General features: G+C 40.9%; 1 protein-coding gene and 1 long non-coding RNA gene across 9 annotated transcripts in view; one reads left to right on the top strand and one right to left on the bottom strand.

Moving 5' to 3' along the window:
* LOC109315451 overlaps positions 1 to 24,578 on the top strand; it is a 26,259-nt gene extending 1,681 nt beyond the window's left edge. Inside the window, exons 2-3 of the long non-coding RNA XR_002102504.1 lie at positions 18,099 to 18,446; positions 24,526 to 24,578. This is a non-coding gene — a long non-coding RNA (uncharacterized LOC109315451). The remainder of the gene's footprint in view (positions 1 to 18,098; positions 18,447 to 24,525) is intronic.
* The window catches only part of PPFIA2 (PTPRF interacting protein alpha 2), a 581,389-nt gene that overhangs the window by 213,279 nt on the left and 341,191 nt on the right, over positions 1 to 26,919 (bottom strand). For all 8 annotated transcript variants that reach the window (XM_019543139.1, XM_019543142.1, XM_019543143.1 and 5 more), the window contains one exon: positions 15,850 to 16,014. In XM_019543139.1, the coding sequence (XP_019398684.1) occupies positions 15,850 to 16,014 (165 nt within the window). The remainder of the gene's footprint in view (positions 1 to 15,849; positions 16,015 to 26,919) is intronic.

The following is a 26,919-nucleotide window of genomic DNA, read 5'->3' as shown; positions in this document are numbered from 1 at the left end:
CTCCTGCTCCCTTTGATCCTCGTTGGGATTACCTTCCTTTGGGCTTGGAGGATCGTCTCCTTAAGGAGCGACCACTCTCCTTAGACACCTGGCTCCCCTCCCCTCCGGGACCTCAGCGCTTCTCCAACTATTCTCCTTAGCTCGTTGAAGTCCACCCTCCTAAAATCTACGGCTGCTGCCTTACTGCATGCCTTTGCCACCTTGCGCTGGATGGTGAATTCCTGCAGGCAATGATCGCTCTCGCCCAGGTGGTCGAGCACTCGCAGCCCCCTCACCAGGTCATCACCCGTGGCCAGCACTAGGTCCAACAAGGCATCTCCTGGGTTAGTTGGAGGTCCTGCACTCTGACCAAGAACCTACGTGAGCATTCAGACCTGGCTTACTGTTCTTCCCAGCAGATGTCCAGGAAATTCAGGTCCCCTATGACTACCACATCCTTAGCCTTCACTACCTCTGTGAGCTGACCCCATATTATAGTATGTGCCTATGGACTCTCAATAGTATTGGAGAGAATCACATATTACGACTGCAATCTGAATGTTTACCCTTTAGCTCTGAACAAAGCAATAGTTAAGACTGAATCCTGATCCTTTTTATATAGAACTACTGAACACTGAAAAGCTGGAAGGCCACATCCACTGCTCCATTTCAGGCTGACAATCTCAGGTACAGCAGGCCCTGTTTTTAAAGGGCAAATAAGAGGAGCTGTGCCTGTTCCATGACTTACAGGAGCACAGCCACTTTACTTCTTACTGAGCCACTTTATTTCTACAAAGTTTTTCACTGTAGATCTATTGGCAGAAATAAAATAGAAAGTGATTTGACTGAAAGTGGTTTCATTCATTTTCCTTTCAAAATAAATTAACAAAATTCTTCCCCTGTGAGTAAGTATCTTTTTTTATTCCGACTCACCTCACAATCTTCAGTTGTTGGCCGCTGTCTGTTCTTCCAGTCTGACCTCAATTATATCATCTGAGGACAGTTCTGCTTCAGCCTTATATTTCATCATTTCCTCAGCTGACTGTTGAACTAACACACTCGTGACCCCACAATTACAACATTATAACTATCTCCTAATACTGGATTGCTATATACAGTAGACAATTAGGGCAGGTACAGTTTTTAACTTCACCAGGAAAGGGAGGGAAAACCTGAAAGCATCACTCAGATGTCTTGAACTTTGGGAGATTTTTCCTTTTAAGATGTAAACTTCTCTTTGCTGTAATTATGGTACCCCATGATCCTGAACTATCTGCCTCTTAAAATCTGTTATGTCTAGATCTGCCTCTATATAAATGGAATAGATATTCAACTTACTAAATGCTGTTTCTCAATTTAGCTTTTAATTTTTCTAGGTCAATCTTACTTTGATTTCAATGGTGTTTTGAGTAAGGTGAGCTTAAAAACTGAGTAAGGATTTCAGATTCAGCCATTCATGTTCTACAATAGAATTCAGATTATCTGTGGAATATTGGTGAACACTCTATAGAAACTTGAAAATAAGCTTTTTTGTGAGCTATAGTTACTTAAACAAAATGTAATACTACATATCTTTTGCTGAGCCATATAAATTAGGGCTATGCGAAACAGCTGTTTCATTTTGGATTCGGTGTTTTGGAGGGACAGTGATTCATTTTGGCATTTTGAATCACTGTCCCATTTCAATTCGGTCAAATCTGTTTCAGAGTTTCAACGCTGTTTCAGTGTTTCGGCCATAGGTCATAATGGGGAATCACTAAAATGCCTATAACATTGTCATTCCTTGCCTGATTCAGATGCAGGGATGGTAGCCCCTTCTGAGGGCATGAACCCAGCCAGGTTTCAAGAAGATTGGTGCAGGGGTTCTGTGAAACAGTACCTCAAACTGTTCAAAACAAAAGTGGTATCATTTGTCCACACACAGCTCTGGTGCCTGTGCCCCCGAGGAGGAGTCTGGCACAGCCCCACAGCCCTCTCAGGAGGTGCGTGCCCCCGGATCTGCATGCTAGATGACAGCTGGCTGCTGCTGCCGGCTGGTGCCAGCTCCAGCACTGGATTCTTCTCTGCACTCAGTGCGGGCTACACCAGGTAGACTTGGGGCAGCTGCTGTGTGGGTGCCAGGCCGGGGGGCAGACAATCCCTGCTGCTCCCTGATGCACTGGGGGCTCTGCCACAAGCAGCCAGAGGCCCCAATCACCAGTGTTGCAGCCAGTGAGTGCAGGGCTTTAAAAAAACAACAACAAAAAACCCCTCACTCACGAACTGCAGGAGTGGCAAATAGGACTTCTAGGTGCTCGTGGCAGAGCCCCCCCATGCAGTGTGGGGTAGTGGGGGTTGCTCCCTCTGCCTGGCACATGCGTGGGTGCTGTGTGGCTTGGTAGGGTGCTGCACACTGTCCAGGTGATGGGGCAGATCCACTTGTCAGCTGAAGCTCCTGGTTTGATTCCCCAGCTCTCTGGTCATTCCCCCAGCTCTTTCTGGGGGGTGTGGGCCCATGGATCTGCATGCCGGGTATTAACAGACTGCTGTTGCAGTCTGGGACCAGCAGCAGCACCATAGTTTTCCGGGTGCTCAGCACAGGCTGTGCTGAGCAGCTGCCACTGGCCCCAGTCAGAGGTGGCAGCCTGCTGAAACCCTGTACATAGAACAGGGGCCCATGTCCCCCAGGAAGAGCTGGGGAAATTATCAGAGAGTTGGGGGAAGTGATCAGAGAGCTAGGGAATCAAACCAGGAGCTACATGTCAATTTCAAAGCAGTCCTTCCCTGCTTTTTCCGCTCCCTCTTCATTTTTGTTTCCCTGCAAACCCAGCTCTAAAACTCTGAAATTCTCCCAAACAATTCTGAAATGTTTTGGAGCCGATTTGTTCTGATGCCTGAAACAGATTTGGTGCTAAAATCACCCGAAACACCTCAGAAATGAAACAGCTAGCAAAATTTCACTCAGCCCTAACATAAATCATACTGAACTCTGAAGTCTAATTATGACTAATGACTAATTGCATCTTTAAAACTTTACAACAAACTTATCATGTATTTTACTTCCCCTTCCAAATTTATATTACAAAAAATGCTGCTTTAAGAAAAAATGCCATTTGAGATGTAAAAGTATGCAGCTTAGATAAGAAGATTCTGATTATATATCTATTTACATATCTGATAAATGTTACTAAGGCCCCTACCAAATATGCAGATAAAGGCACTATGGGACTATCTACACAGTGGTGCTTCCTGACATGCCACATGTGCATGGCAGAAAGAATGATGCTGGGATCACACATCACATCCCATGGCACATCACAATTCTGAGCTTCCCCCTCATTGACAAGTAGCAAGCCCCCACGACTGGGAGTTCCCTCAGCTGATGGGGCTTTCAGCACCAGACATGCACCATGTGGGAGCGCTAGCTGTGGATCAGCCCGAGTTTGCCACATCAGAAATGGGCCATCACTACCTTACCATAAAAGGTATTTAAATGATACTTGCCTCCTTTGGCATGGGTGAAGTGTAACTAAATAAGGATTCAGAAATATAGTGAATGAAGACTATTCATAGATATTATGATAACACAGCATAGTATATATGTCTATTTTACTTCTTTCCTCTCTGGTACTGAAAAGGTATTCCTTCATCAAGGCCTTCTTAGATGCAACTATAAACCACTTATCCTGCTTTAATTCCTAGCAACTGCTTCTCATTTTAATCCCTCACATGCTAATTCCCACTTGATATATAACTGTTAAATACCATATTTTCCCACATACAGTGTGCACTCAAAAGCACTTTTTTCCACCTTCTTTTTAATTAGCTTGTTCCTCTGGGATTGTTTTTCTGGTAGCATGTGGTTCTATGGTAACTTTTGCTGCATTGGAAGCATTTTTGCACCAATTGCCACTAAGAGAATCGAGATGACAGGCAGAACAGAAAAATGTCTTTTTATATCACTAAGCTCGCAGCTGGTGGGGTATTAAGAAGCAACCAGCACAGCTTTGTCAATGGTACATCATGCTTAACAAACTTGGTGTGCTTTTTATGACCAGGTAACTAACCAGCTGGACAAGAGACATGAGGTTGACATCATTTACCTGGACTTCAGCAAAGCCTTTGATCCTGTTTCCCATGAGATTCTCTTAATTAAGCTGTAGGGTACTGGCTTAGACCAGTCTACAGTGAGGTGGGTTGGCAACTGGCTCAGAGGCTGAGCTCAGAGAGGTGTAATTGATGGGATGCCCTTTTCCTGGAGGGCCACCTCCAGTGGTATCCCCCAGGGATCAGTGCTTGGGCTCATGCTCTTTAACTTCTTTATCAATGACTTGGATGAGGGAGTGGAATATGCAATGATTAAGTTTGTGGTTGACACCAAGCTGTGGGATAATGCGGGCACATCTGAAGGGAGGATAAAGATCCAGGACAACCCCGACAGACCAGTCCAATGGGCTGAACACAATCAGATGAGGTTCAATAGGGGCAAGTGTCAGGTCCTTCATCTGGGTAGGAAGAACCTTAATCATAACTGTATGATGGGTGGTGCACTGGCTGACACTGAATCTGAGGGACCTCAGGGTGACAATTCACCAGAAGATGAATATGAGCCAACAATGTGATGAAGGCTCCAGAAAGGCAAACAGAACTCTGGCATGCATCAGTCGATGTGTTTTGAATAGTTCCAGTGAGGTGTTCCTCTCCCTCTATTCAGCATTGGTGAGGCCACAGCTGGAGTACTGTGCCCAGTTTTGGGCACCGCACTTTAGGAAAGATGTGGATAAGCTTGAAAGGGTACAAAGAAGGGCCACCCATATGATTAGAGGCCTGGAGAATAGGCCCTACTAGGAGAGACTCTGGGATCTGGATTTGTTCAGTGTGCATAAGAGAAGACTGAAAGGTGACTTGATAGCTGGCTACAAGTATGTCAGGGGTGAACACCAAGATCTAGGGGAGCAACTCTTCAGAAAGGCACCCCTTGGGAGGACGAGGACCAGTGGGAACAAGTTAATTAAGGAAAGATTTAAGCTAGACATAAGGAAAAACTTATTTTCCATGGGGCTATTTAGAATCTGGAACACAATCCCAGCAGAGTCACCATCCCTGGAGGCGCTCAAGAAGAGGCTGGATAAGCACCTCCTTGAGCTCATTTGAGCCCAATAACGTCCTCCACATAGGAGGGGACCAGACTTGATGATCTTACAGTCTAGAAAAACCCCAGTTTTTGTTTTGTTTTATTTCAAAGTGCATTCCCTCCCTTTCCCCAACCGTTTCTGACTTTTTCTCTCCCTCTCTATTCCCTATAGATAAGTATAAGTGAGCTAAGACATAGGATAAGCTTCAGCATTTTATTTTGGTAACAAGTTGTATTTGTTTTGTTTTTTCTCCTTCTTTATGTTGTATAATTATTATGTTTATATTGATTTTTGCTGTTCTATATTACTGTTTTAGTGATACTATATAATTTAGGCCTACATATGTAAGTTAGCATAAGTCATGTCAAGTTTTCATTTTGTTTGTCAAGTCTCCATCTTGTTCCCCATGCCCTGTTGTGTAACCTATGACTCATACCAACCCCTCCTGTGTAACTTGGTTCCTGAATAAATGGGGATGAATGAGGGTGCTTGAGAGACAATGGCAGTAGGTCTAAAAAAACCTCCTTCTGAATGACAGAACCACCAAAACCAATACCTGGACCACAACCCAGCCATTTGAACCACCCTCAGCATTCAAGAAACAAAAGATGAGGCAACCCACCATTGTGTCAAGGCTGCATATGCTCTGTAAGAACACCTGGAGCCCTCTGGAACAGGACTGACATTCCCTGGACAGGCCCTCCCATAGGAGATCAAAGGTAGTCTGCCCCATAAAAAGGGGTAGTGAAGACTCTCCTTGGAATGCCTTCTCCATCTGGACCAGCACTATTCCACACCACCTATACACCCAGAGGCAATGCCAGCGACCCGACTCTGAACAACACCTACTGGACAAGGACCTCTTTCCAGCCTGGATAGGTAGCTATCAACCCATCCTCTCTTCAAGCAAGGACTTGAACTCTGTTTCTCTTCCCTACCTGGACTCCAACCCTTCCACGGAGTTTCTTTCTCCTGCTGCCATTGTGAGTATGTCTGTGTGTGTATATGTGTGAACCAATAACTTCATAGGGCTTAGTAGGGTGTTGTCTGTTTAATAAACCTGTTATTTTGAAACCCCAAGTTGGGTTTTTGTCCATTTTCTGACTGTTTCCTACTTGACACCACTTATCTGCCCCCACAAACTCCCAGTTGTCTGCCTCAGTTTCTTTCCTAGCTGTCTCCCCCTTGCCACCGGGCTTTTCCCTTGTGCCAGTCACCTCAAGTAACCATGGGGCCCCTTGACCTTAAAGAACCCCAAACCTCAGGTCCTCAGTCCAGCTTCTCTCTAGGTTCCAGCAACTTTCACTCCTTACATTTTCTCTCTCACCTTAACCTTCCCTCAGGTATCCCAAGTACCCCAAACACACACACACATACATCCTGTACCATCCAAGTTAGGAACTTACCTGTGTGTATGTGTAGGTGGGTGGTATGTGTGTGAACTGATGAATATATACACACACACATATATATCATCGTGTGCGTGATATATGAATTAGTGATCTGTGTATGTGTATGGAGTGTGTGGGTATTGACAACTGATTGCTGTCTAACTTTTGGTCTGTATAGTGTGTTTAGGTGCTTGAATTGGTGACAGGTATGCATGTGCCTAGGCTGGTTTGGATGTGTATGGGCTTGAGTTGGTAGTGTGTGTGTGTGTGTGTGTGTGTGTGTGTGTGTGTGAAATTGTGTCACATCCTCCTGTCTAACAGTGCAATATTAAGAACCTGACAGTTGGCCTGACCCCACAGAGCAACAACAGGTCCCTTCCGGTCCTTCTATTCTATGATTTTATGAAGTTTTAACAGTTTTGATACAATAATATAAATAGATATGGCCAAAAATTGATACATGCAATAACAAAAAATGACAACGTAATAGTACCAGTGATATTTGTTAAGGTAGAGTTTTTCTTCTCCATGGAAATACTAAATGTTTCTTCCAGGTGCACTTAAAAAAGAAAATATTTTAAATCTCAATTGTTCCTATATACTACAATGAATATTTCCAGACAGGGCATTATAATAATGGGAAAATAATTGCTAAGCCTTTTGAATATTATTAAAATAGTGTACATATGAATAATACTGTTTGAAAGGCTTACACAAATACTTTTCTCTTTCACTTATTACTGAAGGGTGGTTTTAACAAGTCACTTATAAAATAGCTTTGGATGACACCAATTACATTTCTTTTTCTTACATGTTCCCCTCATCATCCCTATATGTAATACAGTCAAACTGAGTGTTTGATTTTTGTCTGAAGTTGACCGAACTCTTGTCAGATCTCATAAAATAACTAGAATAGGATTGATAGCAATTTAGAGTAAAAACTTGCTACAGTCATAGTCACCTAAAGTTGCCTATTGAGTTCAGTAGAGCAGGATGATGCCTTTAGTGAGTACATAGAATGCAGGCCTTGAAGAAATAGCCAGATATGGCAAGAATTGTTGCTGGTGACCTGGTGGTCAATGACAGTAACATTGTGCTGTCTGAGCAAGCATGAAATTAGAGCCCTAGTATATGCCTGTGCTGTTATGCTGTAGTGAGTACCATCTCTGAGAGAAAAATTAAAACATAAGCCCTGATTACATATTGTTATTAACGAGTTCAAAGCAATCTCTGCAAAAATAAGTTATCAACCTTGGCCTCCACTTATTTTTCCATTTAGAAATTTATAATTTGCCTAGTTGCCACCCTTATTTTTTCCCCACTTTCCCTCTTAAAACTCTGTTTAGTTTTACTCAAAAAACTATTAGAGCAATGATTATTTTGGTGATTGATATATTGCATATGTAGGAACTCTTGCATCCAGAAGTCAAACACAGATACTACTGTAGTAGAATCTGGTTTCAACACCATACAATAGTGTTGCAGAAAGGAAAAGAGTGAGTTGAAACTGTAAATTAAATGTTTCAACTAGGCCAAAATGTACAACCCTTTTGAGGTGTTTTTTTTATTAGGATTTCAAATGTAATATGCTTGGAAAAAGATTCAGTTTTGATATTTCAACATTTCATCCTAATATGAGATTAAACAATATGTCAAAAAATTGGAATTGTCCTTAGGATGGAAATTCCATTTTCCAATAAGTTTTACTCTTGATCTATTTCAAACAGTCCATACTTCTGAGCCGATGTGAACTGATAGCTTAGGTGGAAGTATACAACGTTTATGAATGCTGTAAAACAGAAGTATCAAACTCACGCCTCTAAAATGGATCTGGGTTGAGGAGCTCATCATTGGCCAGATCCAAACTTTAGGGAGCTACAGGCTGGATCTGGGCTGGCAGTCACAGCAGGGCAAGCAGTGGCGCAGCTGTTGCTGACTGCCAACCCCCTTCCTGACCTGCATGCTCATTGAGTCTCTGTTGGTAGGAATTTAGTGGCAGTCCCAGTCTCTATCCCTGTAGCTCCACAACTGAATTCCCAGCCTGTCTGAGAGACTTTCCTATATTTTCAATAAATTTCTTATGAAAACAGGATCATAAGAAAGTTGGGCTGGAAGATGCCTCAGGAGGTTATTTAGTACAGACCCCTGTTCAAGGCAGGACCATTCCTAACTAAATCATGCCAATCTGCCTGACTTGCTCTGGAAAATTTCCAGGATTGGAAATTCCTCAACTTCTCTAGGTAGTTTGTTCCAATTTTCACCACTGTCATTCAGAAAGTTCTTCCTAATTACCACCATAAATTTCTAGTTTGAGGCCCTTGTTTATAGTCCTGTCCCTTACAGTCACAGAGAAAAATCTATATCCATCTGCTTATAATCACTCTTGAGTTATTCAAAAATTGTTATCAAATCTCCCCCTCAGTCTCAAGACTACGTAAACCTAGTTCTTTCAGCCTTTTATTTTATAATTCATGCTTCCCAGGCCTCTAATCATGTTTGTCATTCGCCACTGGACTATGTCTAATCTGCCTACATCTTTCTTGAAGTGCGGGGCTCAAAACTGGATATAGTATTCCAGGTGAGACCTCACCGGTACTTTAAAGAGAGGAAGAACAACACACCAGCACTCTTGGTGAATCCATGCTGACTGTTCCTGATAATCTGGATCTTCTTCAGGTGCTTTGAAATAGATTCTTTGAGCTCGGTGATCTTTTCTGGTATGACAGTCTAACTGACTGGTCTGTAATTCCTCAAACTCCTCCTTTTTCCCTATCTTAAAGGGATATGTGCCCTTTTCTAATCATCTGGGACTTTACCCAACCTCTGTTGGCTCACAAAGACAATAGTCACTGGATCTGAAATTAGCTCAGCCAATTCCTTCAGTACCCTAAAGTAGGGATCAAAGTTATACAGCACTGTGGACCGGATAAGTTTCATGGGGCCAGTCTATGGGCCAGATCAGGCCCATGGACCTACTCTGTATGCCAGAACCAGTGTGCAAGACACCTGCTCCAGCTGTCCAGGGTAGCACCATCTAGGGTGACACTGAGTGCAGCATTGGCCCCGAACTGGACATGTCCCAGGCTCTGCACATGGGGCTGGTCCACCATAAGCCACGTGCAGCATATGGATCAACTCAGACCGAAAGGCAGCACCAAGGGGCTGGATGATGGAACTTTGCCACCCCTGCCCTAAAATATATCCCATCTGGCCCTGCTGATTTGAAAGCATTTAGCTTTTCTAAGTCATCCCTAACCTGATCTTCCACTATGGTAGTGAAATACTGGAATGTACACCTATATACTACTCCAGATCATCAGGTTTTCCTATAGCCTGTGACACAGCATAGTCATTCTTCATTAAAGTTATAGAAATGCCCGTGTCACGTATGCCTGACTGTATTTCAGATTAGCTTTATGTGGAAAATTAAAAAAAAACAAACAAACTTTATTTCTTGTTTTTTAGGTTGTTCTCAAAATGTTTTATAGAAAAATGATGACTCATTGCCTTTCAAGAAAAAAAGCAGCATAAAGATGTTCAATACTACACAGACACCACACTTTCCCTTTCCACTAGACAAATGTAGCTTTATATATATATTATATATATCATCTTTTAGTACACTAGTTTTGAATTAGGCACATTTTGTATTTTTCAAAGTTGTGGTTAATGAAATGTCCTCCAAGTGGGATTTGTGGATGGCTAATTCTGCTACTTTAACTTGAAAAGAGAAGCCCAGACTATGAATATGATGCATATTTCTGTGGAATAAACAATTTTAAATGAGTGATTACTGATGCTGACAGTTACAGGAATAAAAACTAGATACCAGTTTTTGAATAACATCAATTCTTAAAAGTTTAAATGAAAATTTATCTTTACACATACACTATAAATAATCTTTTACTTAAGGACTATACCAAAGGTGCTTTCGCATATATCCTAAATGCTAAAAACTGTACAAAATAACTATGAAAATGTTTATTTGCTGAATATTCACTTATTCTCATGACTTGTACATTATGGAACAAAGGACCAAAAACTATAATATACTTCTCCTATTTCTTTTATATTTTTCAATCTTTTAATGCTATGAAGAGAGAGAAAGGAATCATACCATAAACCCCAGTACTCTCAAAAGGATATTATTAATAATACAAGGTTATGTAAGTCCTGGCTAAAAAGAAAGACTTAGTAAACCTAAATAGTTCAGGGAAATTAAAAACCACTACACTCTTATTTACCTCAACAGGGTATCACTCATCTCTAACTAAACACAGATAAACTACAAGCCTGACTTGAAATAAGTGTAGGTAATTTTTATATAACATCAAACATGCCTGTGAGTCAAATATAGGCATCTTAATACCCACCAAGAGAACATGTATATAGAAAGCCCAGGAATATCACCAAGAAAAATGCCAAACCCACTTGCTCCCGGTTGGTATGCAACAGGAATTAGTAAGTATGTGTCCATAAAAGTACAGGAACTACACAAAATGCAAGGGATTTATGGTGATAACTTTTGTCAGATCAACTCTACACTTGGGAGGGAGGTTAGACAAGCTTTTGGGCACCAAATGCCCTTACTCAGATCTTTGTGAGCCAAAAACATCTTCCTTCACACAAAGGATTAGCCAGCATAGTGAGCTCCTAAGCACATGTCCAGAAATGCTGTCAGGGTCTTCTGTGTGTTTCCTGGTGAGCACCTGGGGCTGCGCAACAACAGCTATATGACCTAATTGGCACTTCTGAAGTAGGAGCAAGTACATGGCACATGCTTTTGGGCAGCACTACCTTAGCAGCAGTCCTGAAATACCTCAAACTTATAGTGCAAGTGAGAATAGTCTATAAATATTACTAATGTATTCTTAAAGTTAAAACTAATCAAATACTCACTTTCAGTGATTGGATTCAAAATCCTGCAGAACTTTTACAAAATATGTGGGTGCATTTTAGAAATCTATGCAATGAATCTTAAAAGAAATAATTTAAGAACAAGATGATGCTTTTTTGTGACAGTTGGAAGCAGCTTTGTTACAAGCAAGTTTGAAGGTGTCCCGGCCAGGTTAGATGAAGGAATAAGATAAAACGCTGACTCACATTAGTGCCAGGGTTATTCTTCACTGCACTCTTATTCAAAGAGAACTTGAACATAGGCTTAATTGCATTCCTGAACAGAGATGTTTTCCAGATTTGGGGCCTCAATTAATGTATTCCCAGGCCTTCTTAACCATCTTTTATTTGACATCCTAATAGATCCCTTCGCTCGCTCTGCATTATTCACTAAAGGGTCTCAGCTGACAACTCATTTTTCTGGAAATAAACTCTGGACATGGGAATTTTCTAACGGCTATATGAGTACTTACCCTGATATTCAGAGTGATATCATACTGAGAAAAACACTTGTATTACAGGTAGTAACTATTTTTTTTTAAAGAAAAGCACTAGCACTACTGTCTAATCAGGAACACAAGCTGATGTTGTCTTTTCATTCACAATACAATCACAGTAAAATTAACCACTTTATGATATGCCTATATTTTCTCAGAAATAGCCTTCTTTATGAAGTATACAATGCCCACATGCACATACATGCATGGACAGTAAGCTTCCTTAATGGAGTGCTTAATGGAGAAAGGTCAGAGGTATAATTTACACAGAACTGTTTTGCAACACTGACCAATACTGACCACAAAAGATGCTTACTGTGAACTAAGATCCTTCACAGCTATGGCATATACTTTCTCAGGGACTTTCTGATAGCCTAAGTTCTTTATGGCTAAGTACAGGCAGTCAAAAAGGACGAGGCAGAATTAATTTAATCGAGGCAGCTTCCTCTAAGTGATAACCTACTGAAATGACATTCAGTTTTCAATTGGGAAAGCCAGGGAAGGCCTGCACTAACCCAGACCAATACGTAGGGGGTGCTAGATCACATCTTCCATCTTGCTGACTATAGGCAATGTGTAGGGGCAGCATTGGGGGGGTGGCACGTGCCCCCCCTGAGAGTGGGGGTGTCAAGAGACGTGCCGGCCGGTGCCCCACCAAGATTGGCGCTGGCTGCGGAGTGGGGACACTGAGAGAAGTGCTGGTGGCACTTCCAGTTTTGCTGCTGGTGCTTCTGGGGTCAGCGACTGGCCACTGGGGGACCCCCCAGGTTGGTGATCAACTGCTGGTGTCCCCTGCCCAGACTCAGGAGGCACTAGGCGCCCATACTCCTGGCAATTGCCTGTCTACTCCCAACCCCCCTTCCTAGCTCCTGGTTGCTTCAGCTGCTGCCACAGCAGGGAGAGAGAAGTCTTCCCATCTGGGTGTTTGCCTGTGCAGCCAAGCATGCCCCTGCCTTGGGGGGTTTCTCCACAGCCCAGAGTGCCCCAGTCCAGGGCAGCCCCAAGGAGCTGAAAGGAATTCTTCGCCTCTTGAACCCCAGACCTGCTTGCCTTAACTACTGCAAGTCTCAGGGACAACCTGGGGCAGCCTCAGGGAGTGGAGCAAAAGTCTTCTGCTCCCCTGCAATTAGTTTTACCTCAGACTTGCAGCAGCTGAGGCAAGGCTGCCTGTTGAGAAGCAGGAGAATTTTCCCCCATTCCTTGAGGCTGCCTGAGCCTCCCAGGGGCTAAGGAAAGCACCTGTGGGGTTTGGGAGGGGAAGAATTCCTTTCAGCTCCCTTGGGTTGCCCTGGGCTGGGGAGCCCTGGGCTGCAGTGAGGGGAAGCCCCCTTGTGCCCCCATGCTGGGCTGCATGGGGAGGCACACAGTTGGGAAGACTTTAAAGAAGCCTTATGGAGAGTGCAAGAAGAAACAATGTGCAAGAAGACTAGCAAGCATGGAAGAAGACCAGCTTGGCTTAGCAGGGAAGTCTTCAGTAAACTAAGTTGCAAAAAAGGAATCTTAAAAAGGAAGTGGAAACTTGGACAAATAACTAGGGAAGTTTATAAGAGTGCTGCTCGGGCATGCAGGGATGAAGTCAGGAAGGCCAAAGTGCAATTGGAGTGGCACCTAGCAAGGGATGTGAAGGGTAACAAGAATGGGTTCTACAAGTATGTCGGTAGCAGAAGAAGGATCAGGGAAAATGTGGGTCCTTTAGAGTGGGGGAGGCAACCTTGTGACACAGGATGCAGAAAATGCTGAACTGCTCAATGCCTTTTTCATTTCAGTCTTCGCGGGCAAGGTCAGCTCCCAGACTACTGTACCAGGCAGCACAGTTTGAGGAGGAGGTGAGCAGCCAACAGTGGCAAAAGAACAGGTTACGAACTATTTAGAAAAGCTGGACGTATACAAGTCCATTGGGCTACATGGGATATGTGTGTGTGGGGAGAGTGTAGGGGTCTGGACGCTGAGGGTGTTGGCTGATGGTGGCTGAAGGTGCTGAGGGAGCTGACTACTGTGATTGCAGAGTCACTGGCCATCATCTCTGAAAACTACTGGTGATTAGGAGAGGTCCCAGATGACTGGAAAAGGACAACATAGTGCCCATATTTAGGAAGGGAAAAAGGAGGATACAGGGAACCACAGACCAGTCAGCCACACCTCAGTCCCTGGAAAAATCATGGAGCAGTTCTTCAGGGAATCCATTTCTAAGCACTTGGAGGAGAAGAAGGTGATTAGGAAGAGTCAGCATGGCTTTACCAATGCTATACCTTGATTTTAGCAGGGCTTTTGATATGGTCCCCCACATTCTCACAGGCAGCTACGGAAGTACAGGTAGGATGAATGGACTGTAAGATGCACAGAAAATTGGCTGGAGCATCAGGCTCAGGGGGTAGTAATCAATGGCTCAATATCTAATTTGCATCTGGTATCAAGTGGAGTGCCCCAGGAATTGGTCCTGGGGCTGGTTTTGTTCAATGACCTGGAAGATGGCATAAAGTGCATCCTCAGCAAGTTTGCATGACACCAAGCTGGGAGGAGTAGTAGATACACTGGAGAGTAGGGACAGGATTCAGAGTGACCAAGACAAATTAGAGGATTGGACCAAAAGAAATATCATGAGGTTCAACAAGGACAAGTTCAGAGTCCTGCATTTAGGATGCAACAAACCCATATACCAGCACAGGCTGCTAGCTGACAGGCTGGGCAACAGCTCTGCAGAAAAGGACCTGAGGGTTAAATTGGACAATAAGCTGGATATGAGCCAGCAGTGTGCCCTTGTTGCCAAGAAGGATAACAGCATACTAGACTGCATTTGAAGATGTGTTGCCAGTAGACTCAAGGAAGTGATTCTTCCCCTCTATTTGGTACATCTGGAGTATTGTGTTCAGTTTTGGGCTCTCCACTACAGAAAAGATGTGGACAACTGGGAGACGGTCCAGCAGAGGGAAACAAAAATGGTGAGGGGCACATGACTTCTGAGGAGAGGCTGAGGGAGCTGGGTTTATTTAGTCTAGAGAAGAGAAGACTGGGAGGGGATTTAATAACAGCATTCAACTACCTGAAGGGGGGTTCCAAAATGGATGGAGCTTGACTGTTTTCAGTGATAGCAGATGACAGAACAAGGAGCAAGTTGCAAGTTGCAGCAAGGGAAGTTTAGGTTAGATATTAGGAAGCATTTTTGCACTAGGACGGTAGTAAAACACTGGAACAGGTTACCCAGAGAGGTGGTGGAATCTCTGTCCTTGGAGATTATTAAGCTAACATAGCTTTGGCTGGGTTGATCTAGTTGGGGATGGTCCTGCTTTGAGCATGGGGTTGAACTAAATGACCTCCTGAGGTCCCTTCCAACCTTCATGTTCTATGATTCTATTCTCCCTCCCTCCTGTGGCAGCCACTAAAACAATCAGCAGCTGAAAAGGGGGAGGGAAAAAGGCTGCCAAGGGTCAATAAGCCCCCACCACAGGGGCTTTCCCTCCCCCCATGTGCTGTGTAGACCCTGCTAGGGGGATTTGGGGGTCTGTTCCCCTGCCCGCCCCACATCCCTGACAGACACCTGTAGGAAGCAGGCTAAGGAACAAAGTGGTGAGGCAGCCCATCCTCCACTGGATCAGACAGCATAGCCCAGGGCTGCAAAGCATCCTGGGATGCTGGGGGACTGTGAGTTAATTTTATCTAGGAAGGAACCTGGGACAGAACTTCCATAAACCAGTTTGACAAAAAATCAGTCAAGTCTGATATTTTATCCAACCAGGTTTATCTTAAACTGGTTTTGGCTATTTTGAAAGTTATTTATGTGCACTGAACTTGTGTTCTGTTACAGGTTTAAACCAGTTTCCAATCATTAAAACTGGTATATGTTTAACTTCTGTCCCTAGCCTATGTGTAATACATACTCAAAGAAATGAAAAAAATGATACTGATACTATGCTATCCAAGGCATGGCAAAGCAAGCAACAGAATCTTTTAAGTAAGCTTTTTTCCATACTGTACCTTTTCATCCAAAGCCTTGTGGTGTTCAAATAAAGATTTCAGTGCTTTGAGAACCTCGACTTCACTGGAAACTCCTGAGGGGGACTGTGCTTGCCGTTTCACCACTGTCATCCTCAGTGACCTTTCATGTCTTGAAACAAGGCACTCCAAATGCTCCAGTAGCAGCTATTGGATTTAACATAAATATATTTTAATTCATTTTATCTAAAGTTCATAAGGCACTATTAAGACAAAATGTACAATATAAAAACACAGAGGCTTTGGCAGACTCATTGTAGTAATCAATTAATCAGCATTCCATGATAAAGAAGAAAGTAAAAGGTTTTTTGTCATAACTTCTGCTCCAAAATTTTCAAAGCATAAAATTACCCTATTATAATTTTTTGTTGTCACAAATATATATAAGTGCATTAAAGTTAACCATGGTAAATAATGGAATGTTAAAACAAACTAAGTAAAACAACTCACCAACTAATGCAGTCTATTATTTATGCTTGAAAACTTAGTCATCTAATTGTCATTTCATTTAGTTTACATTAAAACATATTTTTAAAATGAAAAAGCAAGCAATATATTTTACCAAAATTTTAAAATCATATGTTGATTTTATTGCCTTAACTGATTCATGTTAATAAGTATGCTCTAAAATATTTTTTTTATCATTAACATTCAGAAATACTAAAATATCTGTATATGTATGTCTTTATGCATTGTATTATAATTAATCATAGAAGTCATTCCTTATCTACATTATATCTGGCTTAAGAATATGTTGAACTTCTTTTTCTGGTATGTCAAAACTATATATATATTTCTACATTTTTAAGTAATGTGACTCCTATTTTTATATATCTGGTTATGAAAATGAAATAGTTGTGAATACATTTAATTTTAGAGGTCACATTATAATAAAGCACTGTAATGACTCTATAATTAGGCTTCAACACAAAATTATATCTGAGATGTTTAACTAGAAGCTTAAAGTTCACATGCTTATTACTTTGATGAGATTTGTAATACATCTACTATTAGAACACAGGTATATTAATACACATATGTCTACACCATAACTTTGCAAATATTATAGATAGTGATACATTTATGAAAGAAGCATAACCAGGGGGTAACTGTATCACAGTTGTAATGCAACTATACAGAAATTATAGTACTTTTATTTAAATGGAAATAATTCAGGTTTCCTGTTAGATGTTCCTTAAAGGCTACATCTTATTTGCACCTCTCCAATAGTTCGCAACAACATGTCCGGTTTCTAGAAATGTAGTATGTGTGCATGTGAGCGATTATATGCGGATGACCTACAATGAATATCATGCAGCTGAAGAAAACAGCAACATATTTAACCATTCTTAAATTAAAGTAATGGGCCGGATTAATCAAAAGCAAAATAGGTAGAAGGAAGGGCATGAGCTGGATCTCCTGATCCCTAAGGGGCTGGAACACAATTTAAGAACAAGATGATGCTTTTTTGTGACAGTTGGAAGCAGCTTTGTTACAAGCAAGTTTGAAGGTGTCCCGGCCAGGTTAGATGAAGGAATAAGATAAAACGCTGACTCACATTAGTGCCAGGGTTATTCTTCACTGCACTCTTATTCAAAGAGAACTTGAACATAGGCTTAATTGCATTCCTGAACAGAGATGTTTTCCAGATTTGGGGCCACAATTAATGTATTCCCAGGCCTTCTTAACCATCTTTTATTTGACATCCTAATAGATCCCTTCGTTCTGCATTATTCACTAAAGGGTCTCAGCTGACAACTCATTTTTCTGGAAATAAACTCTGAACATGGGAATTTTCTAACGGCTATATGAGTACTTAAGAGACCTGATCCACAGAATTGTGTTATATATATATTTCTAAAAAACTGAAGGGAGTTCCTGTTTTCTCTCTCACAATCTGTTGGGGTGAGGCTTATGGCAGAGTTATGTTGGCTGACCTGAATCCATTTGACTTGGGTATGTTACTTAGCTTCTCTATGTCTTAGTTCCCCTCTTTTTACAGAACGGCAATAGCTCTTCCCTACCTCACAGGATGTGAGGATAAATACATTGTGAAGATTGTGAGAGGCTCATTTTGTATAAATGAGTGGTCATATAAGTATCTGAGAGAGATATTGTGAGGGGATGGGAAGGGAGGAAATGCTTCTAGAAATGGTTAATTAAGGTAGATATATTGCAATATTTGGCTTTAGGTTATCTAAAGGATTGAGCCCCTCTATTTACCTCAACAGGTGAAACCCATACTAAGTGATGTTGAGGCGGGTGCCTCCATAAGATGAACATGGAATTGGCCAGATATCAAACAGAGATCACATTGCACCATCCTAAGGAAGTACGCTCCATTTGAAAAGCTTGAAGGAGACTGAAATAAAATAACTCCCATCAAGTCTTTTCTGGGGAAGAATAACTCTACAATACTCCAAAGCATGGGCAAATAGCTAAACTTCATAACATTTCCAAAATCTTTTACTTTTAGGTCTATTCCCAATGACCAAAAACAATTGTCTGCATCAGCATCAGTTGTTCCAGTAAATCCTTATAGAGAGCTGCCTGAAGAAGTGAAGAAAGCACCTATGCTGGTATGTGTTGGCTACTTCTTATCCTCTTTAGATAGTTTACATCTTTCCCTTACGCAAATCAATTTGGTTTTATATTTTAATCTGACAGGATTCTCTAGTGAAAGATAGATCTGAGGTTCCATCTCCATGCACAAATTACAACTGTCTCCTTGCCTGATAATTTCTTATTAAGAAATCTGTCCTAGTACACCATATCCTATCCAGATACAAGATAAAATGGGACAAAACATGGAGCTTTTTCTTAAGAAGTTTTGTAGATAGAACTTCATGTAAACAAAAGATTATAACATGCTTGGCTTCAAGACTAAAGCATGCTTTTATGGTTAATTCAGTACATATTTAAATTTTCAATTAAACCCACTGTGTCAGTTATATATCAAATTTACTGAACAATTCCAAATGGTATTAAATATTAGTATTTTTCATTCTTTTGAAGTTTCAGAAAAGTAGCATGTTGGCTTTACTTAACAACGGCCGGAGAAAATGAATTGGAAACAAGACAAAGTCTCCAATGTCCTCTGAGAATATGAAGGAGAAGCTGTATCCCCTGTCTCCCCCTCTATACATAAACACACAGACATATATATTTTTTACTGGCAGTCTTAGGAAATGTGCAAGCAAAACAGGCATATTTTCATAAAAGTAAAAATAACAGTTTGTGATTCAGTAGCAAAAAACTTTAAAATCTTTTTAGGCAATTAGTTAATGAGTGGCTGGTACCTTCCTGAAAAGAGTATCTATTCAAAAGCAGTCTGCTTCTATCAGCAAGGCTAGTATGTTCAGGTAGGACTGCAGATGGAAGCAGAACTCTTAAAAACTCTGTCTTTTAATCAGGTACCAAAAAGTGAGCTGTTTTCTGGTAAATTTGAAAGTCTGTGTCTAAATGTTCAATTACGTATATTGAATTATCAAAGCAAAAATGTGCAATGATGTGTACATAAGCGTTTTGATTTTTCACAGCATAAGGAACCAAGTTAATTTACCAGGTGGTATCTTCACAAGTGTCTCTTAACCATAAAAATACGTAACACATCCAAAGCCTATACTTCAGAGTGAACTATACTTTAGAGTGAACTAGTATTGTAAAGACTTGGGAAAAGCTGCCCCCAAATCCTCTTGTGTTAAATGATATATGGCTAATTCATTCATGAAATGCAATACATACGGGCTAGGAACAGAAGTTACACATAAACCAGTTTAAGTGATCAGAAACTGGTTTAAACCTGTAACAGAACAGAAGTTCAGTGCACATAAACCAGTTTCAAAATGGCTGAAATTGGTTTGAGATAAACCTGGTTGAATGTTGTATCAGACTTAACTAATTGAGGTCAAAGCATGGGCACTGATAGGCTCTGCTCGTGCACCCGGGACTGCAGCAGCTAGATGCCAGTAGCCTGAGGGGAAAGGACGAGTTTTAATTCCCCTATTGCAGGCAGAAGCAGTGCAGGCACTGACACAGTGCTAGCTCCATCCCATGCTGAAGATCTCTTCAGGCAGGACCCATGCTGCAGCACCTGGGTTGAGCTCTTCAGAGGAACAGTGAGTGGTGTGCAATTCAGGAAGCAAAGGGGGCAATCAATAAGAGGGGGTGTTTCAACCAGTATTAAGGGGCCCTTTTCTCCCTCCCACCCCAAGCTTTACTGCAGCTAGAGAGCCAGACAGCAGGGTAGGCACAGAGTAAACTTTCAGCTCCTAGCCATGCTGTTGCTCACCAGTCCTTTAGTGGTAGGTCTGAGAAGTGAACATTAAGAAGGGTATTAACCCTTAATGTGTGACTGCTTACAAAATCCATATCTTTAACCCAATCTAACATTCCTTAGAGTTAGTATGTGCTATTTGTAACATGTCTATTGTGTCTTATAGAAAACTTCGTGTTTGAATAACATCCTAATATTGCTGCAAAACCCACACTGTAACAGTTGAATAATTTTTCATAAATTACAAGTAAAACCCAACTTTAATTAACAGCATGCACTTCTGCAGATACCCTGCACCTTCAGACTCTTTCTTGCTGTTTTGACAGTAGAATGACCATTGGGATGGGTGTGGGGCCAAAACAAAAAAAAAGGAAGATGGAGCTGTGGCCACAGCAACATGCATGCTAAATGCATCCAAGTATGTACTTAGGATTTTTCCACTGAAACACATACTTTTTTTGCCAATGTAATATAAAGAATCTGATGGGTAATTCATCTTTACTTTTAGGGTTTGTACCATGTCATAAGAACTGCAAGAAATAATTCGTCATCTATTGTTGCTAGATTGATTCTTTGCTCTTCCGTGTCAGCCAGACATACTGAGTTAGTCATCTGCTCATGGCAAGATCACCCCTGACTAAACCATTTCAGTCAAGTGTTTGTCTAACTCTCTCTTAAAAATGTAAAAAGATGGAGATTCCACAATGTCCCTAGGTAGTCTGTTCCAGTGCTTAACCAGATTCATAGTGCAAAAGTTCTTCCTAATATCCAGCCTAAATTTCCCGTTCTACAATTTAAATGACTATTTCTAGTCCTGTGGCCATAAAGAATAGTCTATCTCTATTCTCCATATAATGACTGTTCAGGTATTTGAAGACTTATCAAATTCTCCCTGTCTTCAAACTAAATACTCCTAGTTCTTTTAGTCTGTCCTCATGAGTAATGCTTGTCCTGAGCAGACAAAATGATCTATGTAGCCATGTGTTAATTGTGACATGGCTCCTGCCTGAGTCTTTACCCTTTTAAGGAAGGAAGGATGAGGACACTACCAGAGCCCCTGCCCCCTTGACTCCTGCACATATAGACCCTTGTCACTTTTCCTCTGCTAAGGGTTACCACTAACAGTATCAGTAGTGCCCCTATGGGTGACCAGCAGGAGGGAGTAGTTAGATGGATGTGCCTTGGGAAACTTTCCATAACATCTCAGATGTGCTTCTTGCAACCAACAGACCTCCTAAGCCAACAGGCCAGACCAACAGATGGATGCTAAACCCCACAAAGGGGAGACACCAACCAGCACCACCTGTTGTGGTTGAATAGTCTTCAACAGATATGGAAAAATACATATTAATGAAATAATTTATTATAATTTTAGATGATCAAGAGCATGCCTTTGCCTGTACTAAATTTTAGGAGATACTTACAATTATTTCCTATGCATGTTTGAGAAACATGATCTCTTTCACTTTGGCTTTGGTTGCCTTTGTAATTAAATTAAATGAATAGTTTATACTGATTATGGAAAGCCTGAGGAAACCTCCGCTGGGTGCCCAAGGTGTCCTTAGCCATACTGATAGTATTCACTTACATATGTGTTTATTTAGCCTCTAGAATGCTGTTTCTTTTACTTCTATTTTTTCTTTCACACCTACTATTATTTTTGTTATACTATGTTTTGGAAGATGTATAACGGTGTTAGTATTGTGTTATTGTGATTCATGCTGTGTAGAGAATATCTGAGAGAAGATTTAAATTAGAAATTGTAAGTGTGTGCTACAAGTGGTATGGTGTCAGTCTAGGAACCATTTAATCAAAATGCAAATAACTAACAACAGCATCTTTCAAAGAACAAAGTACTTCCCCATATACAAGATACCATTTTGTTACACAGTTTTTGGCTGTAGCCATGTTGGTCTAAGGACATAGGCAGGCAAGGTTCTTTGGGTAGATGTGATATCTTTTATTAGACCAACTGAGTAGTTCAGAAAAAGTTCTTTGCAAGCTTTTGGGTGCAATCACGCTTCTTCAGGCATAGGGAACCTCTGCTGTTCTGAGACTCCATGGAATGAGTCTCAGAACAACAGAGACTCCCAATACCTGAAGAAGGGTGAATGCACCCAAAAGCTTACAAAGAACTTTTTTTCCAACTTCTCAGTTGGTCTAATAAAAAATATCACATCTGCCCAAAGAAACCTGCCATTTTGTAATGGATGTTATGTTTAGCTTAAGAAAATACTTTTTTACATTATAGAAAGAGATGTGATTGTATAAAAGAATTAAAAGGTATTCTTTATCTAAAAAGGTAAGGATTTTGGAGGGTAACATCTTTTATTGGACCAACAGGTCTTTCCACATGACGTTTTAAAAATGTTTACTTAAACATGTGTCTGGTTTTCTCCCAGACCTGAAGAAGGGTATCTTGTTCCCAAAAGCTTGTCTAAGATCTCTGCTATGCAGTTGATTCAATAAACGAGCTCATCCAAAAAATTCTTCCCTCTTGCATATTCCTGGACCATCTCAGCTACAACATTGCTCCAATACTACCTTCCTTATTTAGGACATTCCAAAGAGAAATGATGCTTAGGATACATTATAACACCTGAAAACTTTGTAAAAAAGTGGGGGTTTTTTACCCACTCTTTTTTCAAAAAGAAAAAATCCTGTTTTAATTCACACGATGAAGTATTTCCTTCATTACATTTAATTACTTTTTTCTATAAAATTTAAGAGGAGAATAATATATAGTTTCAAAATAACATTATTTTAAAGGAGAAAACCTCTATCATGCCTTAATGCTTTCTGTGCAATCTTTATTTGCAAGGATCTCATATTTAAATGAAAGTCATTCATATATCATATTTTCTCAGATACCACATGTCCCCAAAAAACCTGCACCTTGTTTGTGGAGTGGCAGAATGAAAAAAAAAATCCAGAGTTATGGCCGCATAGAGCAGTGCAGAGTCTACTCTTCAGCCCACTCACCTGCCCTTTGCTGATCAGGCACAAGCTAGTTTCAACTTTTTCACAGCTAAATTAACAAAAGCTCTTGGCTGTCAAAAGTTGAAACTGTATCTGTGATGAAGATAGGACTCTATGGGAAGATGCTGAATTTAGAAAAGAGCTAAAAACCATCTCCTGGGCTGTGAAATAGGAGGAGATGGCTGAGGAGTAGCTAACACACAGCAAAATTGCTGAAGGAAGGATAACTTGAGTAGCAATTTTGTTCATTAAAAAGGAGCAAGAGTATCAATACCTGTAATGTTAAGAGTAATTAGTAGGACTCAGGTAGATTATAATGAGTCATGACATCAATGGACTCCCTCAGTGCTGCCTGAATAGAAATGCCACTGCTGCTTCTGGACAGTTGGTTTAGAACTTTAGATGAAGCAGGAATCAGGGGCTGGACAGCACCATTGCACCTCCCTGGATTTGCCCCTACAGAACTCTACCTACCTCTACCATTACCCATCTGCTGGAAGGAAGAGAAAGGAAAGAAGCAACAATCATGTTACAGAATCTCCATGTTTATAGACTGGGCAGAAAATCAACTTTCTCCGTTAAGACATGGACCCCAATTTAGGAAGGCTAAGTTTTTGGGGAAAGCTGCATGTAGTACATGAGTTAATATAGTAATTTCAGGCATATTGTTCTTGTTATTATTATGTGAAGAGTAAGCCAGATGTGGCTATAACAAAATAACTTGGTGCTGTAACTGATTACTAATATTAAAGCCATAGAATAATTTGAATAGAAATGTTTATATTCATTTGGAAATTAATTATCTGGTAATACAGGAGCAACTTCATTCCAAACTCTAAAATGCAATGAGATCTTTTCTTATGTGTGGTAAAAAAAGGACAAGAAACGTTTAAGAATCATTCAGAATTACAGGAAAGCTATTTTAAGAGCTGAAAGACTATATAAATAGAAATAAAAGTGTCCAGAATCATTTGGAAGACAATTTCAGCACCTATTAAACTCAGATTGAACTAAACGGATCTCTCAGAAAATGGATGGAGTAAAAGAAAAAGATAGTTAACTTAAACATCTTTTAAGATTTTTCTGTTACAAAGGCAAAAGCAATATAATCACAGAGTGAACTGAAGAATTAAAATGCTCCACACTAATACAAGTAGATTGCATATACTAAAGGTAACTGTGGCTGGTACCTGAACCCAGTCAAGCTCTTGAAAGAAGAATGTCTCCTATCTTAGTAAGAATATGGAAAAGAAAATTAAAAATTCCTCTGAATACCTTCTCTCTTATTCTGTTATACCATTATGCCCTTATATACTTACGCAATCTCTTTTTCTCTCTTACACACACTTGTTGTCTTACAGTCATTTTTGTATTCTTAGCTTACCCTGTGACTCTTATTACAGCTTCAAGACAACACCACTACAAGCAAATGAACAGCAGTAGTACGACACCAAAGGAAAAGAAAGAGGCTATAAATTATTTTGCCAGCATGATAAAAATAATGGAGACTTCAATGTCACTGATAAATGGAACTTTCAAAAGCACTGCCAAATACTGAGCTTTAACTATTCCTGCAATAATTTGAATTTAAAATGTTAATGTAAGCTGAGAAAGAGTGCCATGTGCCTGAGAGCTTGTTTAAAATCCTTCCAATAAATGATATCATCCCAAAAATCTTTGTCTCTTTTAATTTAAGGTATTCATGGGTTTTCTCATTAAATATCATGATGATAAGGCTATAGCAGAGAAGCTAAATTAATTCTTTGCATTGTCTTTTACTTCCCAAGATGTCGGGGAACATCCCACACTAGATCGATCATTCCTAGCAAACTGATCTGAAGAGTTGGATCACACTGAGGTGACAATAGAAGTTTTAGAGCAAATGAATAAATGAAATACTAATGAGTCTCCAGGGCTGGATGAAATGCACCTGAGAGTTTTAAAGGAGTCCTGAAATTGCACAACTGTTGGCAATAATATGTATCACTTTAAATGGGCTTTCTGAGAGACTGTAAGGTTGACAACATAATATCCATCTTCAAAAGGCAAGAGGTGATCCTGGGAACTACGCAGCACTGTAGTTACTGTACATTGTTAGGAATAATACTGTAATAACAGTACTAACTGAATGCACAGTAACCAACCCTACTGCATGGTAGCACTGGTGCATGCCTTTTTAGTGATGCTAATATAGCAGAAAGCCCCTTTGTACATTTCCTTTCTGGACATTGATATAACAGAAGTCCCTTCTTGCCTGCACCTACCCCGCTCCCCCCCATTTTGTGCATTTCTTTTTCCTTCTAAGTATTGGCAGAGACCTAGCACATGCACTGCATGGTGTGGCAAGGCTCAGAGAAAGCCAGAAAGCTGAAGTGGCTTTCTGTAGAAGAAACCTACAAACTACATCTACATATCAATTAAACTCAATGTCACTAGAGAAAACAAAAGAACTAAAATATCCACTTCAAAGACTGTAAATATATATCCTGGTGCTAATAACTCACTGTCCCCAGTAACCTCTGATCCTCAGTATCTCATATTGCATTTTTGTATATTTCTCACAGTGCATTTTTATATTTCATCTGTCTTGTCTTGTCCATGGCATTTTGTATTTTATATTTTATACTTTTAAATCCTTAAGGAATGTACTCCCTGTAGAATGAAGTTACGTTCTGGACCACTGTTAAAAACTGCATTGAAACTGCAATTGTAAAATGATAAAATCTGCTATATTGGGCAGTCCCTTGAATGAATGCCGGTATGAATGACAAACCAAGTACCTCTGGCTGTTAATTGACAATAGCCATAATAACTTACCATTACAAAACTCTACTCTACAAGCCATTTTAAGCTAATTAAGCCAAGGAACTGATTCCTGGAACTAAGCACCCACTCTATTGACTATTCCTGTCACCCATGACAATACAGCCATTAAGTCAATAAGTCAAGCGTGGACTCCCAAAACTTCAAGTACCAGCAGACAGAGACCCCTGTGACTAACAGCTCTCGGGTACTACTCAAAACCCACGTGGGACAGCGACCTCTGGATTGGGCAGCCAAGATGATGCTGGGAGATCACACAAGTCTGCCAGAAAGGGATAAAAGGCAGTGAAGCGTTACCCTCAGTGGCGCCCTCTCATCCAGCACCTGACCTAGCGAGACAGAAGGACAAGCAGGCAACCCCCTTCTGGAGAAGACATCGCCTTGAAGGAAGCTGACCATCAACAGCAGGCTCCAGGGCCTCAGATAGGTAGCTATACTGACACCAGTGGTCTCACAATCAGAACAGCAGCTACTATACACTATACTACATGGGTTTAAATAAGTGAGTCCGTGTGTCTGTGTGCTAAAGTAACTAGTATCCCTCAGAACTCAAAGTCACCATTTATGATTTTATTGGTAATTTCACATACTGTCCAATAAATTAGAATTTATGATCCTGAGAGTTGGTCCTTTGTAGCCATCACTAATGCTCAGTAGAGTAATTCTACTGTGCATTAGTACAATAACATGGCTTTTGCCATGATGCACTACTGTGCAGTAGAATTAGTCTACTGTTCATTTAGTGTCTCGTGTAATGCGCCCATTGAGTATCACTTCCATCTCCGGCAAGTTTCATAGTTGGTAGGATCGGAAGGGATCACCAAGTCCGACCCCCTGCCATGGCAGGAAAGAGTACTAGGGTCAAACGACCCCAGCAAGGTGTTCATCCAGCCTCCTCTTAAAGACCCCCAGGGTAGGAGCCAGCACCACTTCGCTTGGAAGTTGGTTCCAGATCCTAGCCACCCTGACAGTGA

This window comes from Crocodylus porosus, unplaced genomic scaffold (assembly GCF_001723895.1).
Source record: "Crocodylus porosus isolate Cpor-Errol unplaced genomic scaffold, CroPor_comp1, whole genome shotgun sequence".
In the NCBI taxonomy this organism is placed as follows: Eukaryota; Metazoa; Chordata; order Crocodylia; family Crocodylidae; genus Crocodylus; species Crocodylus porosus.
The sequence above is the reverse complement of the archived record's forward strand: the minus strand, read 5'-3'. Positions and strand labels throughout refer to the sequence as shown.